Genomic DNA, 18,010 nt, shown 5'->3' with positions numbered 1-18,010 from the left:
TTTAGATTTGAAAATTTCAAGGCTCTATATTGGCTCGTTATTGTGAGTATCATACAAATATGTCAGAGAAGTGTTTAGGAATGCAGGTTGAGCCTATTTATCCCCAGATTTTTTGTGGATAAACCTGAAGCCTCCAGAGGCTCTACAGGAGGCTGCTTGGTATAAATTTGAATGCTAATGCTACACAGTGGAATGCTAGTTCCACCAGGGCAGCTGCTCTAGAGCCGCATGTGGCTCTTTCAGCTGTCTGCTGCAGCTCCTCCAGGTGAAAGTGGCAAAGGGGTTAACAGAAGGCACCTGTGTTGGGAGGGCAGGCTGCTTCCCTCTGCCCCCTGAGCTCACTGCCCTCCTCTCCCTTCACCCCCACCTGCCCCTCATTGGTTTCCCTTTTCAATTTTGCCTGCTCTGCAGGCTTAAGCTCCCTGTTTTTCCCTTACCCAACTCTCCAGCAGGCTCAGCCAATCAGCATCCAGCAGGCTCCTGGCTTTTTCTGTTGGAATGGCTCAGGGCCCTTCACTGGCTGACCACCAGCCAATCCTGAGCTGCCCTCAGCCATTGCAAGCCCTTGCAGCCCGCCTTTCCTTAAGAAGGTCCCCACTCAGTGCAAGGAGAGGCTTTTCCTCCACAGCAGAGGAGACATCCTGTGTGTCTACTCAGTAGTAAGCCCCATTACAGCAGATGAAGCTTACTCCCAGGAAAGGGTGCCTGGGATGGCAGCCTTGGAGCCTGCTCAAGGCCAAGTGCAAGGATGGGTGAGAGGGGGCCCGCACAGGTCTGTTCAAGAGTAAGCCCCGATGTAGTCCCTGGGCTACTCCCAGGAAGGTGTGGAGGGCTGTAGCCTCAGCCTCATCCTGTGCAGGTCTACTCACAAGTAAGCCCTGCTGTAGTCAGTGAGGCTTCCTCCCAGGAAGGTGTGGAGGGCTACAGCCTCAGCCCCCTTCTATGCAGGTCTACTCACAAGTAGTCAGTGAGGCTTCCTCCCAGGAAAGTGTGGAGAGGACTGCAACCTGAGAGCTCCAACCAACTTGTCTGCTCAGAAGTCCCATTGTAGCCAATGGTGCTTACTCCCAGGATAGTGTGGAGAGGGTTGCAGCCTGAGTGAGGGAGGGCAGGCAGGCAGGGCAGAAGCTGGCCTGTGGCTGCCCCCCCCCTTCTCTTCCCCATCTCTGGAGTCTGTGTCCTTTTTTCCTTCCAGCAGGGTGCCTCTGGAAGGTGGGGGGAGTTCTTTAGTATCCATGTAAGATAAGCAGATGTCATAACCGCCATATGTATTGGAATCCTGGAAGATCTGGTGAGGAGGTAGATGTGGTGTCAGCAGTGGCCCCTTTAAGGGTAAGGCCTGGGCATCCAGCAGAGTGTGCTGCACAGCTGCAGCCACTTGAAGGCAATAGGGCCCTCAGGGATATAAGGAGCACCTGAGGCAGGAAGGGGGTGTGGGTTGGAGAAGGAGTGCAGGTTGGAGAGGAGACTGACTTGTCTTATTGACTTGGACACTCTGACTGATTTACTTTGGAATCTGATCTTGGACTGTGACTTGGCTTATTGACTTTGGACTCTGCCCTGGATACTCTGACTGACTTTGTGACTAACTGCTGGAGACACTGGCGTTTGAAATGTGGCTGCTGTGCCCAAGACCTGCTGAGGACCAAGGGGCTGCTGTAGTGGTGGGAGGCTGCTGGCAGGAGAGAGGACTTCTGCAGGTTGAACAGGCGAGCTACCCTGGAGGTGGGGTCCAGCAGGACTACAGGGCAGAACCAGGGTCATTTGTTGGGGGAAAGAAGGGGAGCTAATTTGCTTAAAGTGGGCATAATTCTCCAGGCAGAGAATGGCCTTGGAATCAGGCAAAATACCATAGAGGACCAGGCGTCTGAAAACACAGGACAAGAATGTATGACAAAACTAACTAAAAGCTACAAGAGGGGGCTACATTATAAAAATGGGACCTATAAGAGCATAAAGGTAAAAAAAAACTATATATGCAGTATTATCTTCATTTTAGATGTCAAAAGGGTTTTGTGGCTCCTGAGGTTTTTTTCCCTCCGGAAAACTGGTCCAAATGGCTCTTTGAGTGTTTAAGGTTGCCGACCCCTGCACCAGGGGAAAGGGCCCATAGGATTGGGCCCTGTGATTCTATATGTGTTATCTTGGAGATAAGCACCATTGAACAAAATGGGACTTATTCTGACGAGATGCATAAGATTGTGCTGTTATTGGAGTAGATGTGTAAGAGAATAACTCAAACCCCTTCTCAGTTACACGGAATGAAAAAAGACCCTGCATCTAGGTCCAATTTCTAAAATGAGAATTATATCATTGTGTTTTGAGCATAAACAAAGTCTGATCCACACAAATGTTCCTAATTAAGTGTTGACATCAACAGGTTGGGTTTTTGGTCAATCGGTATTATGGTTGCTTTGATACCAGGTCAGCAAGAGAAGAACAAATATCTACTGGAAATACATACTGCAGAGAAACTCAAAGATGAATAGAGAAGAAAAAATAACTGGATGGATAAAGAATTTATCCTCATTTAAATGATACAGCAAAAATTCTAGACATTTGTGGTGTGGTTATAGTTATAGCAGTGGTGAAATCATTCTACATATGCTCAAAGGCACTTCTATTTTTATATTGGCATCAAAAAATCCAGGGCTGAATATTGAACCTGACAATATGTTCTGGCATCCTGGCTGAGTTTAAACCCACAAATTAACATCTGAGCCAAGACTAATAAATACGTTTGAAAGTATGCTGTATTTTCAGTCTTCTTAAGAAATATAAATATAGAGATATAGAGAAACTATAGAATTATAACTGTAGAGGTTGACACATAGCATTTTAAATTAATTTAATGGTGTTGAGCCTACTAAAAGTGCAAGGATATTATTAGTAGGAACATATAACATCAAAATTCATCCAAGTGAAGTGCCACTGTACAGGATGAAACTACAGAGCTCCCAGAAGAAACCTGTTAGTAATTATTAGGGAACAGTTATTCCCTGAAGACCAGCAGTTCCAGCTATTTCACTAGCTGAACTAATGAAGCCACATCTGATGTTGATGCACTTCAGAATTTCCTAGCAGCTAAGATTACAATTAAGCAAATTGCACAATAAGAGAAGCAGCAATTGTTCCCTGGAATTATCTTAGGGTACTGATCTGGTGACTCTTTATCTGCACATTATCCAAAGAGGAAGGTAACCCACAGAGCACAGATTACTTACAAAAGCATAGGAAAAGCGTGTCGACACACATTGCATAGACGCTGAAGAACCCATGTGCAACTAGGTAAGAACCTATAATGACAGTCTGAAAGAAGAAAACAATACATGCTAAGTATATATTATCAGGAGGAATAACATTACTTTCAGTTCAATCCTATGGGCTATATACGGTGGCGGAACTCTCAATCTGTTACCATAAGTGCTGTTGCTGTGTTGTAAAAGGTGTGCAGCTATCATGCAATTCGGGGCCACCAGAGCAAGTGGCTGGAGGTTCCACATGCACGGCACTGGCTGCTGGACACCATGCCAGTGCAGGTAAGGTGGTGTTGGTGGGCAGTTCAAGTGTGGGAAGGGGTAGATCCAGGCAGCAGCAGTGAATGCATGCCAGAATGCTATCCCCATTTGCCCAGCTTGATACACCCTTTGTCTCTCTTATGCCAGAAAAATAGCTGGCGTGGGTTCAAGAAGACTCATTGGTGACTAGCAGCCTAATCGGAGGTAAGTAAAAAATATGTAAGACTGGCAGAGATAGGATAGGGCTGTTTAAGATTGAAAAGATTTAGCTGCAGTTCTGCAGTGTTACAAAGTCAAAGCACTTCCTAGATCTGCTGGAAGTCCCTTCTGGCTGAGCTGCCTTTGAGCTGCCAAGAGAAACCCAAAGGAACAAATGGATTATGCCAGGGGTTCTCAAAGTTCTCAGGAGTAAAACTCCTGAGATACGTTTGTGCAGGGTTGGGGGAAAAGGCAGCGCTGCGATCCCCAGCATTATGCCACTGTGGGGGTAGGGTGACTTTTGAAACCACTTACCTGCTGCCAGGGTCTGGGGGTGCAAGGAGCCCTGTGGAGTGCTCTGCAGGGCTCCCTGCAGTTTGTAGAACGTGAAAATAGCAATCACGACCCACTCCTGGATTGCAATCGATATTTTCACTTTCCAGAAGCTGCGGAAAGCCCTGGAGAGAGCTCCACAGGGCTCCCCACACTCCCTGGACCTCAGCAGCAGGTAAATTTAGTTTTTAAAAAGCCCCCCTGTCCCCGCAGTGGCACGATCCTGGGGACATAGGAAGTTATATTGTACTGAGTCAGTCCATTGGACCGTTTAGCTCAGTACTGTTTACAGGGACTGGCTGCCTAGCAGTCTTTCCTAGCCCTACGTAGAAATGCAAGGATTGAACCTGGGAACTTCTGCATGCACAGTATGTAATTCACCACTGAGCTATGGCCCTGTCACCTACACTATCGGACATACAAGCAGAAGTATCACCAGGACAGCACTTTTATGTATCCAGACCATCAGTACCAAATGTTGCCTACCTCATCTTAGTCTTTAAGTGATAATCCTGAACATCCTGATTCTGAGCTAATAGCAAAGTATCCAGTCCTTAACACAGAGGAGGAAAGTACCTTGCTGTGCTACCCCGAAGAAGGCAGATTTGTTGGGAGTGAGAGAAACAGCCATGCTGCTATCTTTTTAAAAAACCAAATGATGCTTTCTCCAGAACATGTTCAGTCATTCAGCTTGCAGGGAAGTGACTTGCAGAGGAAATGAAACCAGTAGGTCATTCCAAGGAGTGCCTGCTCTTTTCACTTCTAGGTTAACCCAAAAAGGAGGAAGAGAAAGGCAGAAGTGCCTGGAGAGGTCTCGAATGTGTCCCACAAGATGCTCTAGGGTCACCGTTCTTTCTCTCCATGCACTTCTGCTTTCTGACTGCAACCTTTTAAATGGAGTTTAGTAGCAGGATGAAAGGGTGACAGCAGTAAGGGGATGGACAGAAGATTGGTGAAGGAGCAGGTAGGTGCAGAATCTTCATGTTGCCCCACTCCAATGCACCACCTCAGACAACGACTTCACTTGGTCTCATCAGAGGGCCACTCCTGTTTCGGTCAGTGTTTATCACGGAATCTGATCTTGAAATAATAAAATTGCAGCCTAAGACAATATCCTTACCAAGAGTGGGACCCAATAGTAATTAAGTGAAGGTGCTTCTTGTGTGAATACTGGTATCCTATGTGTGAAGAAAAAGAAGGCTAGAACACCTACAAGAAGAGAAAGCACAGATTACACAGGGCCAACACACGTTTTGCTTCCTTAAACATTACACTAATTCCTGGGTATATTTGGGGTGCCAAATCCAAAAATGGCATCCGTTTTGCCCTATCACATCTAGTTTTGGAGACCCGGCATAGCCTCTTTAGTGAACGGTTCAAGCTGATTCCTCATGAGAAAGCCTACACTATGGCTTCCTCATGAGGAAGCTGCTTGATCTATTCACTAATGAGGCTATACTATATCTCCAAAACAAGACGTGATAGGGCAAAATGGATGCCATTTTTTGAAACTGGCACCCCAAATTCATAACAAACCACCATAAAGTTTGGGAAAAACTTTTCTGACTCTCAATTTTGTAGGCCTGTGTTATCAGGAGATGACTTATGCTCTTGACATCAAACCTTCAAAGCTACATCTCTCATGATATTTTAAAGACATAGAATGACTGAGGGCCCAATCCTATCCTACTTTTCAGCACTGGTGCAGCCACAATGCAGCCCCAACGTAAGGGAACCAATGTTCCCACACCTTGAGGAGGCCTTTGTGACTACCTCCCCACCACAAGATGCAGTGCATGCCCCACTGGCATGGCTGCACCGGCACTGGAAAAGTGGATAGTGTTGGGCCCTTACTCAAGACTCTTTCAGAGTATGAACATTTATACAAGCATGCCAGCTCAATGATTAGTATAATCATTTAGTACCAAGCAAGGTGCACATATTAATCATTCACTGAAAACGTATATGTATTTTCAGGTACAGAAACATCCTGCAACAGTTCTTGTATTGAGAAAACTAGCCCTTATAATAGCAAGTCAAGCTAAGGGAGGTTGGAAAAAAAAAGTTTTAATCTAAATAGGATTTTCAGAGCAACAAACTCATATATGAATTATTTCCTGTATTTGTATTAGGACAAAACTGACATTCAGATTAATTGTCTGTGATATAATCATGGAACTCGTAGAAGATTGTAATTATTTTATGCCATGAATCAGAGTTTTATAAATAACAAAGATAGTTCAATAAAGTGTGTACTAAAAAAGAAAAGAAAAAACTTGATTAAAAAAATAACTCATCTAGCTTATATCTTGGAGAACCATTTAACTATTTCCATATATCTGATTCAACACATTTAATGATAAATTGAGATATTAATTCACACTAACATCTGTGCTAAGCAGGAGAAAACCATGTAAATTAATTAGCCCAAGGGATTTGTCTTTAAGCACAACGAAAACATTCATCAATTTCACTACTTCATGGTTTGTATTTCAGAAAAATTTCATTTGCTTTCCCAGCTGGAAAACATGGTGTGTGCTATAGCAACCAACAACACATTATAGTGGGGACTGGGCACCCATGAATTAAAATCAGAGATAGTAAAACACAAACACTTCAGGAACTATCATTAAATTTTTGAAACAGGATATAATTGTAAAATGAAGTATTTTAATAGAATGAACTTTAAAGATCCCTATCTTTTAAAGAGGCTTTCAAAGATCCCAATCCAAATCTTAAAGTGCATCACAACCCTAGTTGATAGCATGAATAGCCCTGATCAATTGCCATGCATACACATGCAGATGCCTGATTCCTTACTTGCTTGGCTCCTAGTTCACTTTGAATGAAAAACTTTACAAGGGAGATTTTGAAGTCTATCCCAAACCACTTAACCCATCATTTTGGAAAGGTTAATGTATACTGTGTGGCTCTCATCACCCAAGGGACTGACAACACTAACACCATGTCTAATTTCATGAATCAAATGACTGCCCTGAACATCTGGCTAAACAAGAGTTATAGAGCTCTGCAGTATGAAGCCTCACTGGCCTTCAAGAATTAAACTAGGTGAGGTGAAAAGGATACATGGCTTGAGAGACTGTTTTGTGCATAACTTAAGCATGGCAACTGAGGTCACACCTGTAGTAAAAAATGGACTAGAAATGGCTTGGAAGGTGCATTTGTAGGTGAGAAAAACCAGGCAGTGCATGGGTAAGCACCTCTCCCATGCAGAATTCTTCACTGGAAATTACCTCCTCTTATTCCTGCCTGTGGGCACAAGGGAAATACCAGGGTTCAGAACTCGACTCAGGGGACTCGGACTCAAGTCGCAAAAATGCGTGTTTTTCGCTGACTCATGAGTTGCGCATGTAGATGACTCGGAAATACATTTGAGTCAGGGTGCCTGACATAGCACTTGTCCCCACGCATGCAGACTTAAAACTCTGTGTTTGGGTGTACTTGCTTATTGTTTTCGCGGCATGAAAAACCTTGTGGTGCCACCATGTAGACCTGGTAAGCAGCAGGGAGTTTCCAGCCAGGTGGCAGAGAAGGTTAACGTTTGCATGAAGTGGAGGGGGGAGGCAGGAGAGAGCTCTTTTCCCCATCTCTGATAGGAACGAACCAACAATCACTGGATACAAGATGGATGTGAGGTTTGATATTTTCTTTGGCTGAGGTAGGGTACAAAGAGGAGCCAAAGGGGGTTCTTGCCTTCAATTGGCTAGAGAAGCTGGGGGGGGGGGGGAGACAGGGAGGCAGTTCATAGCAATCATGCTTTCCAACACATGGCATGGCATGGTTGTTACTTGGGGGGAGGAACCCTCACTGAATAACTGGGTGAAGCAGGACTACGTCTGAGTAGAGCTTCCAAGGAGTGGGATGTCCTGATAGGCCTTACAGCTGCTGCGCATGACCCTCTTCCTTCTTGCCATTTCCTTCCCCACTCTCTTGCAGTCCCTCCCACCCCTTCCTGCCTTGTTTACAGATGGGACGGGACATCAGGGGAGTATTAGAGGAGAACTCTGGCACACATACCCCGGTTGAAGACCTGCTTTTTCCATGGCTGGGTTTTAAAGGGGGCGAATCAAGTCCTTTAGAGTCATGAAAGGATGACTCAATGACTCAGAAAGTGCTAATTGTAACTCGTTTTCGAGTTGAGTTGTAGGGGGGTGGTGACTCAGACTCAAGTCAAGCTGCACTGAACTTTTGCATCCCTGGAAAATACAGGTTTGAAACCTTTGTTATGTGTAGTCCCACCCACATCTCAGATTAATGACTTAGCCAGACTAATTCTTACCCAAAGAATAGTTAGATCCAAGACAGTCTGCCACTATCTAAACAGCTTTACCTGATTAATGAATGACCAGTAGGGCATTGTCCAGTAATGATTTACTTGCGCAAACCTATACTTGAGCAGGTTATAAAGTGATTATTAAAAGAACGATCACTAATTGGAGATATCTTTGTTAAGCCTCTTCTTCAAATTATTGGTTTGAAAATGTGGCACTGCAAAAAAAAATCCACAGACTTACCCACACCTCCAGCAACAAGAATTTTTCCCAGGAATAGCAAGAAATCTGTCACTTTATCCAGCACTGCAACTCTATGCAACAAAGAAAAACAGGATTGAAAAAACTCTTTCCCCAGAAGGTGGAGAAATTCTGCTACTGCTTATCATTACAAGCACTGAAAAGCTTTAATGTGAAATTAGTGTGAGAAGTTCCATTCCAAGTTATCTGAACAACTATATAGTGAGCACAAAGGTTTGGCATGCTCTGCCAAAACACAATGGGTGGTTATAGCTGGAGAGCCAGTATGAGCTTGGACTTTGGAAATCTCTGTCCCCTGCTGGCCCAGCATGTACAGTGCCACTGTTGTAGCCTGTGTTTCAAGCTATGGACTGGCCAGGGACAAAAAAATCCAGGAGAGGTAAGTAAGGACATTTTTTAATTACCTTCCCATGGGCCACCTGGTCCCCAGTGGTTCTCCTCATACCTACGCCTGCTGTTTTGCTGGTTTCAGTTTGAGGAAACTGGCCCAGAAACATTAGGTTAGAAACTAGTTTATTGTTCTCCAATACAGTGGAGTCCAGGAGGGTTTATTTAAGAAGGGGCACATTACAGAACATCTGCATCAAAAATAACTCATCTTTGGATTCAACTTGTGTTTTGGCAGAGTGTTTTCTTGGTCAGTTCTTCTAGGCAGATCTAAGAACACCATCTGGTCAAGGGTCAAGTAGGCAAGTGAACAACCTTATGCACCAAAGGATCCCGTTCACATCCCCCAGTATGCATCCCATATAATACATTATAAGATCTTATATCAGGGGTGTCCAAACATTTTGACAGGAGGGCCACACCATCTCTCTGGCACTGAGTCAGGGGCCAGGAAAAAAATGAATTAATTTACATTTAAAATTTGAATAAACGAATTTATTAGAGATGGAACTTATATTAATGAATGAAGGTCTTGCAGTAGCTCAAGGCCTATAAAAGGCCTTGCACAAAGCAAGGCCAGTCTTTTTTTTGCTGCCACTGCTGCATCACAGATGTGAAACACCAAGTAGAGAAGGGAGCCCTTGTCCCACAGCTCAGGTGAGAGATCGAACAGTTGTCCTCATGCTGAGAACAGTTGCGTCGAACCAGCACAGGCTCCAGCAAGTCTCCAGAGGGCCAGAGGCTCACTGGAGACTGGGGACTCCCCATGGGCCAGATTGGTAGTCCCTGAGGGCCATAGGTCGTCCCTGGGCCGGGGTTTGGGCACCCCTGTCTTATATTAATAAACTAATAAAGTAAGTTTTGAAATGTGGAACATATAGCCACTTACCTCACCACATTTCTCATGAGCAGAAAGAAGGCTTCTTTTGCTGATGTGCAGAAGTTTTTACCATATATCGCAATCTGAAAAATATGAACAGATTGTACATTGTTTCTGTGCAAGCCCAGTTATGAAAGGAACTTGCTCTGGAGACCAAAGCCTATTTGAATAACCCAGGGCACAATCCTAGCCAGGTCTACTCAGAAGTAAGTCCTATTTTGTTCAATGGGACTTACTCTCAGAAAACCAGTTAGGATTGCAGCCTCAGGAGCAAAGACTACAACTCTCCCCACACCCCAGCAGTATGTTGCTAAATCGAAGATTGTTTACAGACTAACTAGGAGTAAAAGCAGCAAATAAAAATTAACTCCCTAAACACATCCAGCTAGGACTACAGTCCCTTTTGCTAACTATTTACATTGTCCCAGGAATAATGATTCCTTCACTTACAGGAGAGTAGTGGGTGTGCCTTCTGTAAACCAACATTAGATTTCATGAAGAAGCACACATACGGTTTGAACTTAAGCAACTAGCCACCCAACCCTATCTAAATCTCCTCATGGTGATGCAGTGGCGTTAGTGCAGCTTCCACTGCATTCCATAGGGGATTTTTGGCAGTTGGAGGTCTTCTTAGGGTAAGGGGACATTGTTTCCTTTACCCTTAGCTAACCCCCTGCAGCAACAATGGGTCAACTTGGATCTGCACCAGTGCTATAGTTGGTGCAAGTCCACCCATGCAGGTGGATCAGGCCTGGAAAAGGGATTGGGACTCAATGCATGCTACCACTGAACCTGCTCCCATCCTGGGCCAAAACCACCTTCCTCTCTGGGCCCAATCCACCCCTGTTCAACCCTCTCCCCACCTCCCACCAAGACCTTGCACAGGCATACCTGCTCTGGTGGGCCTCCCGACATTCACGGGTGAGCATGGGAAGACTGCAGGCTTCCTGCTAGTGCGCCAGCAGCTTGTGCTGCCACAAAGCGCTTTACTGTGCTTTTGCGGCAACAGGTGCCAGCAGAACACATGTTCCACTGGAGTGTCCTTTAGATAGGAGTAGACTGCTAGTTTCGACAATGTCATACCATTACCTGATTGGTGGAGCGGGGCCTACCTGGCCACTCCATCCAACCCCTTTACCTAGGTCGACAGGTTTGGCTGCCCAATTAGTGAGGCTTAGCTGCCCCAGACAAGAAAGAATGCCTCAAAACTGGAAATGCACATAGCTGACTAATTATGGCGTTACAACAAAAGGCAAGACAGTTGCAGGAGAATTTTCCAGCAGCTCTTAGACTGCTGAACCTGCACAGTAGCTTCTGCAGAGTTAGAACTCTCCAAAAATAAGAGAAAATATACAAATAAAATAGGGAAAAACAGGATGTTCATCACACACACCAATAACAGTTATTCAGTCATGAGACTAGCATTCTGAGGAGAGAAAAATACATACCATGATGTAGGCATTTCTGTTGATAAATTTGAGGAATTTTTCTAAGCACCAAAAGCAGCACTTGAGGCAACAAAGCAGGAACTTAGCAAAGGCATTCTGTGATCCTGCAGAAACAAACAGGAAGCATATCAGAAGTAAGTCCCACTTCGTCCATTTGGACTCAGTGTCTAGCAAGTGTCTAGGATTATAGCCAAAGAGTGACAATGGAGATGATGGATTAAGATGGAGAAATTCACTCACACAGGCTTAGACATTGTTTGCACCTGCATTTTTGTGTTCACTAATTTCATCTTCGTTGATTTGCAACAAACTTGTGCAATCTGTCACACTGTTGTGTTGTATATGAAGAGCATGCCAGTGCAAAAGTAAAACCACTGCATTTGTTCAGAAGCTCTCTGACTATTGTTGATTTCACAGTTCAGAATCTCCTGGTTTGTTTTTTTCCAATGTTCCTCTTATGTTAATATACCTCTAGTCTAGACCAGTGGTTCTCACACATTTAGCATCGGGACCCACTTCTTAGAATGAGAATCTGTCAGGACCCACCAGAAGTTATGTCATGACCGGAAGCGACATCATCAAACAGGAAAATTTTTAACAATCCTACCCACACTTACCCAGGAATAAGTCCCATTTACTGTCATTGTTAAAAGAATACACATAGTAGCCTGTTAAAAGTACAGGTCTGTAACATTTCCCCAAATGCAGTCACAAACCATAGTAGCATCAATTCTATTATATTAAAAATAAAATATTGAAATGAATGGGGACCCACCTGAAATTGGCTCACGACCCACCTAGTGCGTCCCGACCCACAGTTTGAGAAACACTGGTCTAGACCATTTTTGGCCCAATCCTATCAGGTCCTTACACTGTCAAGACTAGCATCCCAGCAGCATAAGGCCTTCACGATTGTCACAAAGCATTCCACATAGCCTGGACACCACTGCAAATTGTGATTGGCTGGGTCCACATGTCAGCAGGCCATCAATACCCCTGGTGCTGATAAGTCAGCACAGGGGGTGGGAGGAGGGTAGGGTGGGGGAGGAATGGGGTGAATCAAGGCAGGGAAGGGGGTGGTATAGCCGGTACAGGTCCAAGTAGACCCATTCAGGGCCTGATCCAGAGCCCAGTTCACTAGCTTACTGCTGGGCTATAGCTAGTTATAGCTAGCCTAGTGTGAGCCCGCATTTGGTCAGCTCTGGCACTGGGCACGTGTTCCACCACCTGGCGTGCTCCTGGAATGCCAGAAGGCGGTGAGTGGGTATGGGGAGGCGAAGACGCCATGGGCTTCCCAGTATGTGTTGGATGCCGCAGTAGCCATTTTGGCGCAGCAACAATCTTGCATGCTGGGCAGTTCAGGATTGGGCTGCCCAGCAGCAAGGGTCTACCCCCAGGCAAGGAAACAACTCTCACTTTACCCAGAGGAGAATTTTGGGGCCAGAAACTTCCCCATGGGATATAGCATGCATCCCACTGGCCTGGCTACATCACTGCACAGGGAATTACATAAAGTTGAGCTTCTCACTAGACCTGAGTAGCAATTATATTAAGTACGCCTACCCAAAAATCCTCATGATCAATAATAATGAAGAATAAGAGTTACTGAGCAAGAGCTAATTTATTTGAAGTATCAGAACCAATGGTAGTGCGGGATGCATGACTGTTCGCACCATTAAAAGACAACAGATGCTTTTAGCTCACATTTCCTCTCCACATGAACCAATATAGTTTATAGGACTCTAAGACACAGGTCTTAGCCTTTTCTAACAAAAAAAATCCTCTATCAAAAGGAAAGGAAGATGTACAATGACAAGATGCTCACCTTTGAGTTTGTGATCCAGGTACTCTAGGATTACTCTAATCAATTGGACTACTGCAAGGATTAAAGAGCCAAAAGCTAGGGAACCTGTGTGATATCTAGTGGAAAATAAAATGATATTATTTAGTAATAGGTTTGTTGCTGAACTCACACTTCAGTTATGATCAGAATGGGACTTCTGGGGAAAAAAATGTGTTTGAATGTGAACATGGATTGCAAAATACTACCTCCTCTAACTGCTGCTAAGTGATCTTGAATGAGCATACAAAAGATTTCTTCCTACTTGTATAATTGAACAACTGAATATTTTTCAATTATAAAATAGCAACACAAAGACCAACATTTCATACTTATGAAAATGATTTTCATTAAGATATTTTCTTCTCAGAGAATCTTCTAAGGTTCATACTTACTAAAAATGTAATCATATTGTAAATTTATGTGACCGCCCCCAACAACATTAAAACTTGGTTTATTTCTCTCTCTCTCATATGTGCATCTCATATAAAACATCCAAAGGGAAGATGTTTAATGACAGGTAGTCTATAAAGACTGTCACAACCACAGAAACACACATGCGTTCTGTACAACTATCCTTGCTACAAAGCCTAATTTTCTCTGTTAGGTACAAGGTCACACACTGTTCTTGTTTTCCTTCAAAGCACAGTGTAACAGTAGAAAACGTATGTCATGAAAATATGAACCACTGAAGCAGACTCCCAACCATGGAAACAAAATTAAATGTGGACTTAAATTTTCCGACTCACCGTATTGCCCGTCCAAATGAAGAAAAGAGTGGGCATGGTGGAATGTCAGCAGGTTTTCTAAAAGCCCAATAGTAAGAAGCAAAGGCGCCTGCAAGGGTACACTGACCCAGTGCAATTGCAAAGTTTACTAGCCAGAGGAAGACAAACACGTTGCTGATTTGAAAGATGAAGATGTATCTGTGGTATAGGCTTTCTCCGCCATAGAAAGCAAAAGTACACTGGGATCCTGGACAAAGCTTGGTCACGTTGGTAGTGTTGAAAGTCTGTTTATTGAGAAGAAGTCATCAACATGAAATACAAAAATAAGATTTGGAATCAAATGCCTTAGTACAATTCAAATTAATTAAGGGCGCAATCCTAACCCAGGAGGCTTGCGCTGCATCCAACGCGGGATTGCAGCGAGCAGCAGCTCAGCCACGGGCAAGGGGAAGCTCATCCCCTTACCCGTGGGTAAGAGCTGCACGCCCCTATGGGTCTCCTCGGATCGGCGCCACCTCCGGAGGTGGCGCAAGTCCAAGGAGAGCGTAGCTGCCTGAAGCCGCTCCGCTTGCTCTGGGGAAGGGGTTGGGATCTGGCATAACCGCTGGGTCCCAGCCCCGCCCCCGGCTCCCTGCATGGGCGCTCCTGGGCCTGCCCTCCCCCCGCCCAGTAATGCCCCCTCCCACCCCCTCCCCACACCCCCACACCTACCTTTGCAGCTTACGTCGGCGCACTCACACCAACACAAGTGGTGGCGTGGGAGCCATGGCGGAAGCTTCTGCCTCCATCCACGCGTCGGCGCATCTGAATGTGCCGACGCAGCTCTCGCCTAAGGAGGTGCAAACGTGCTTTACAGCACGTATGACCCTCCAGGGCCACCTATACTGGCATAACTGCCAGTTAGGATTGCGCCCTAAAACATTCAAAAGATTCTATTAAATACAAACTCTGAACAGGTAGTGTGGTGGAGAATATCATATGAATAGTCTCCTATAGACCATGTCACCCAGTACCCTGTTATTGGGAATGGGTACATATAGTTGCATTGAGATTTTGAGCAAAAGTTGATACTAATAAAATTATTAAATTGTCAATAACTGGAATACATTTAACTCTTCACGTGTGATTCTACTAGAAAGAATAAGTAGGTTAGGCAAACATGAAGCTATTTTCTACCAAGTCCATATAGCTCAGTACTGTGTGCACCTTCTGGAAGGAGCTATTCAGGGTCTTTCCCTGCTCATATATCAGCATGCCAGAGATTGAACGTGAGACCTTCTGCAGGCAAAGCACATGCTTTGCCCCTTAGTTTCAGCTCCTATCCAATACAGGTTAAAATTTTAGTGTGTTTTTTTTTTCACAATGCAGATGCTCCTAACGTCTGTGAATAGCTACAATTCAGTCTTTTAAAAGAAAAGATTGTGCATGCTTACCTCTGGGTAACAGGTCAGATTTGCATATTTGCACAGGCTTTGATTAGCCATGACTTTGTAGACAGGTTCCCCTGAAGTAGCCAAAAAACTTTATTTAATTGGGTTAAGTAGGAAACAAGAGTCACAACCCCTTATGTTTCATTCCAAAGACAGACACAATGCAGACACTTGCCACTGATGGAGGCAGCCCAAGAGAATATTTTTAATTTCTATGCCTTTCTATGCCTAGTGTATGAGATGATAAAACAGCTGTATGCTCACTTCCTGTAATCCTACTTGTTGTGCCTGCAAGCAGTTCACCAGGAGAGCAAAATATTGCTACTTTTTTGCTTAATAACAACTACAGCCATGTGGTACCTTCGGGTAAGCATAGAAGAGGAAAGAATATGATTTAATGTCCTCATATATGGGTGCCACAGGGAAAGATACCAGAGCAGACACAGGCACACAAGATTATATATCCAGGTGATTGCTTTCATGAAGAACCGTCCTGCTGGCCTTAATCTTCCAGGGAGCTTCTATACAAATGCAAAAAGGTCTCAGCAAGTAATAACTGAGGCTTTCCCTATGGTTTTCATATTGAATTCATCAGGGAGACAAAAAATTTTTTTTAAAAAAACAACCCAGCTCTTGCCTGACATTCTGTAATAGAGTTGATAGTGTATCCAAATCTCATAGCCATGCAGTGTCCATCCCAGTTTCCTGTCTACATTCCTGTCTAAGTGGGCAGAATAGTTTGGACAAAAATGAGAATTGAAGCCTGCACCGCCCAAGGTGTGATACTGGCATAGGGTTCTCCTCCCTACTCCTGCATCCATGCATGGTGAGGTTCCTCCTGCGCTCCGGTTGAATGCTGAGCTGAAATTATGAGGTCTGTGCACAGTCACTTTTTGACTCAAAGAAGGATACACAGCTGTCACTGCCCAGTAGGAAATGCAAATTGCAATAAGAATGAACGTGATGATTGGATAGAATAAAGTAGACATGATGTAGCCAATGGCCCTACAAGAGAAATAAAATATTTGTCAACAACACATATAGAAGTTCAGGTTGTGAATTTATAATTCATAAATTTCTGAATCCTGTTCTCTCTTATGTGCCTCTTACTTTGTGTGACCTGTCCCTTACTAAAAATATTTGTAATACTATTCTTGTTTACATTATCTTCTCTTTGTTTATTATCAAAAGCATGGGACCTTCCTTAAGCTTCCACTGTTTCCAATTCTGTTTCTTCTACCTATTTGTCAATTAATAACATCATTCTCATTCTCCATTCATACATTTTGTCATCACTTTTAGACTTTTCATGCATTTTGCACTGAGGTATTGATATTTCTATACTATGACATTTGGCTTCAGCTTTAATTGTTCTTCTTCTTTATTCACCACTTCCCAATCAGCTGCCACCATTGTCCAGTCCATAATATTCACAGTGAAATGTTCCAGACACGATTTCTCCACTCACCCCAGTATTAAGCTTATTCATCTTTTGAAACCATTTTGATCTAGAATCCTACTTCCCTATGGTTGCCAACACTCTACTTCATTCTTTTCTGAAGATGTTCAAAGGAGTAAAACAGTATTTTTTTGGTCTCCAAAATAAGAAGACTCTGGGAGATGACCTAATAGTTATAGTAGTCAGTTTCCAAACAGAATGGTGGGAGAGCGCACACATACTTGAAATCCATTCAGTCTTCTGGTCTAAAAGTCCTGTCCCCTAACTCCAGATGAGTTAATCTGGTTGAGGTGATTTAAGTTATACTTTTCAAACTCAGCAGACAATATTGTTGAACAAAGAAGCATGAAAATCTCCATCCAGCAGGGAGGACCTTGTAGAAAATTCATCATTACATTTTGCACGTGACCTTTTACTACAGGTGTTCCCCCATATCAATGGAGAAGGGTATGTTCCCACCCCCTGGATATCAAAAGGTACTTCCTGTTAATGCTCTGGTAGTCTCCCTCCTCCAGGGTTCCAGCTGACTGCTTCTCACATTCCTCTTCTAGCATTTTATACTATTAGTGCCCAGCACTCTTGTCTCTTCCTTTGCAGCCTGTTACAGAAGGCTAGAAGAGGAACGTGAGAAGCAGCCATCTGGAACACTAGAGGAGGGAGACTAAGAGAATGCTAACAGGAAGTATTCTCTTAGTTTCCCTCCTCTAGAATTCAGGCTGCCAGCTTATCATGTTCCTCTTCTAGCATTCTGCAAAGGAAGAGACAGGAGTGCTTGGCACCACAGCAAAGGAAGAAAAATAGGTAATTGGCATGGGAAACTGTGGATAAGTGAATCTACAGATATAGGGGAATGCCTGTATTGTGTTCTCTTTTGAAGTGTCACTGGTTTGGGCAATAGTAAATTAGGTATGCCTGAATAACCAGGGAGGGGCTTCAGTCACAGGAACTGGGATGTCAGCCACCCCCTCAAACTGGTGGTGGCAGGTAGTCAAATTGGCTCAATAGAAGAGAACCATCACTTACAAGGTGCCTTGTTGCCCAGTTTGCAGGGGTAGCAAGTTCATACATCTATGTCACTGATTGGGCATTCACTGAAACCCATGCGCCCATATGTGCAAACACCACGTATCAGTATCAATGGTCAGAGCTGATACTTTTTCCAACATGGTGGTGATTTCTATTCAGAAAAAAGCATACAATTTTGATGTAGCATTCAGTGATGGGGAAATGTGCTCT

The 18,010-nt window shown here is 44.0% G+C and overlaps 1 protein-coding gene across 4 annotated transcripts in view; it reads right to left on the bottom strand.

Moving 5' to 3' along the window:
- The window catches only part of SLC44A5 (solute carrier family 44 member 5), a 219,231-nt gene that overhangs the window by 9,141 nt on the left and 192,080 nt on the right, over nucleotides 1-18,010 (bottom strand). For all 4 annotated transcript variants that reach the window (XM_066622821.1, XM_066622823.1, XM_066622820.1 and 1 more), the window contains 9 exons: nucleotides 16,228-16,320; nucleotides 15,319-15,406; nucleotides 13,907-14,169; nucleotides 13,143-13,237; nucleotides 11,318-11,421; nucleotides 9,879-9,952; nucleotides 8,585-8,655; nucleotides 5,170-5,258; nucleotides 3,225-3,309 (listed from right to left, as the gene is read on the bottom strand). In XM_066622821.1, coding sequence (XP_066478918.1) covers nucleotides 3,225-3,309; nucleotides 5,170-5,258; nucleotides 8,585-8,655; nucleotides 9,879-9,952; nucleotides 11,318-11,421; nucleotides 13,143-13,237; nucleotides 13,907-14,169; nucleotides 15,319-15,406; nucleotides 16,228-16,320 — 962 coding nt within the window. The remainder of the gene's footprint in view (nucleotides 1-3,224; nucleotides 3,310-5,169; nucleotides 5,259-8,584; nucleotides 8,656-9,878; nucleotides 9,953-11,317; nucleotides 11,422-13,142; nucleotides 13,238-13,906; nucleotides 14,170-15,318; nucleotides 15,407-16,227; nucleotides 16,321-18,010) is intronic.

This window comes from Tiliqua scincoides, chromosome 4 (genome assembly GCF_035046505.1).
Source record: "Tiliqua scincoides isolate rTilSci1 chromosome 4, rTilSci1.hap2, whole genome shotgun sequence".
Lineage (NCBI taxonomy): Eukaryota > Metazoa > Chordata > Lepidosauria > Squamata > Scincidae > Tiliqua > Tiliqua scincoides.
This window is presented reverse-complemented; position numbering and strand designations above follow the sequence as displayed.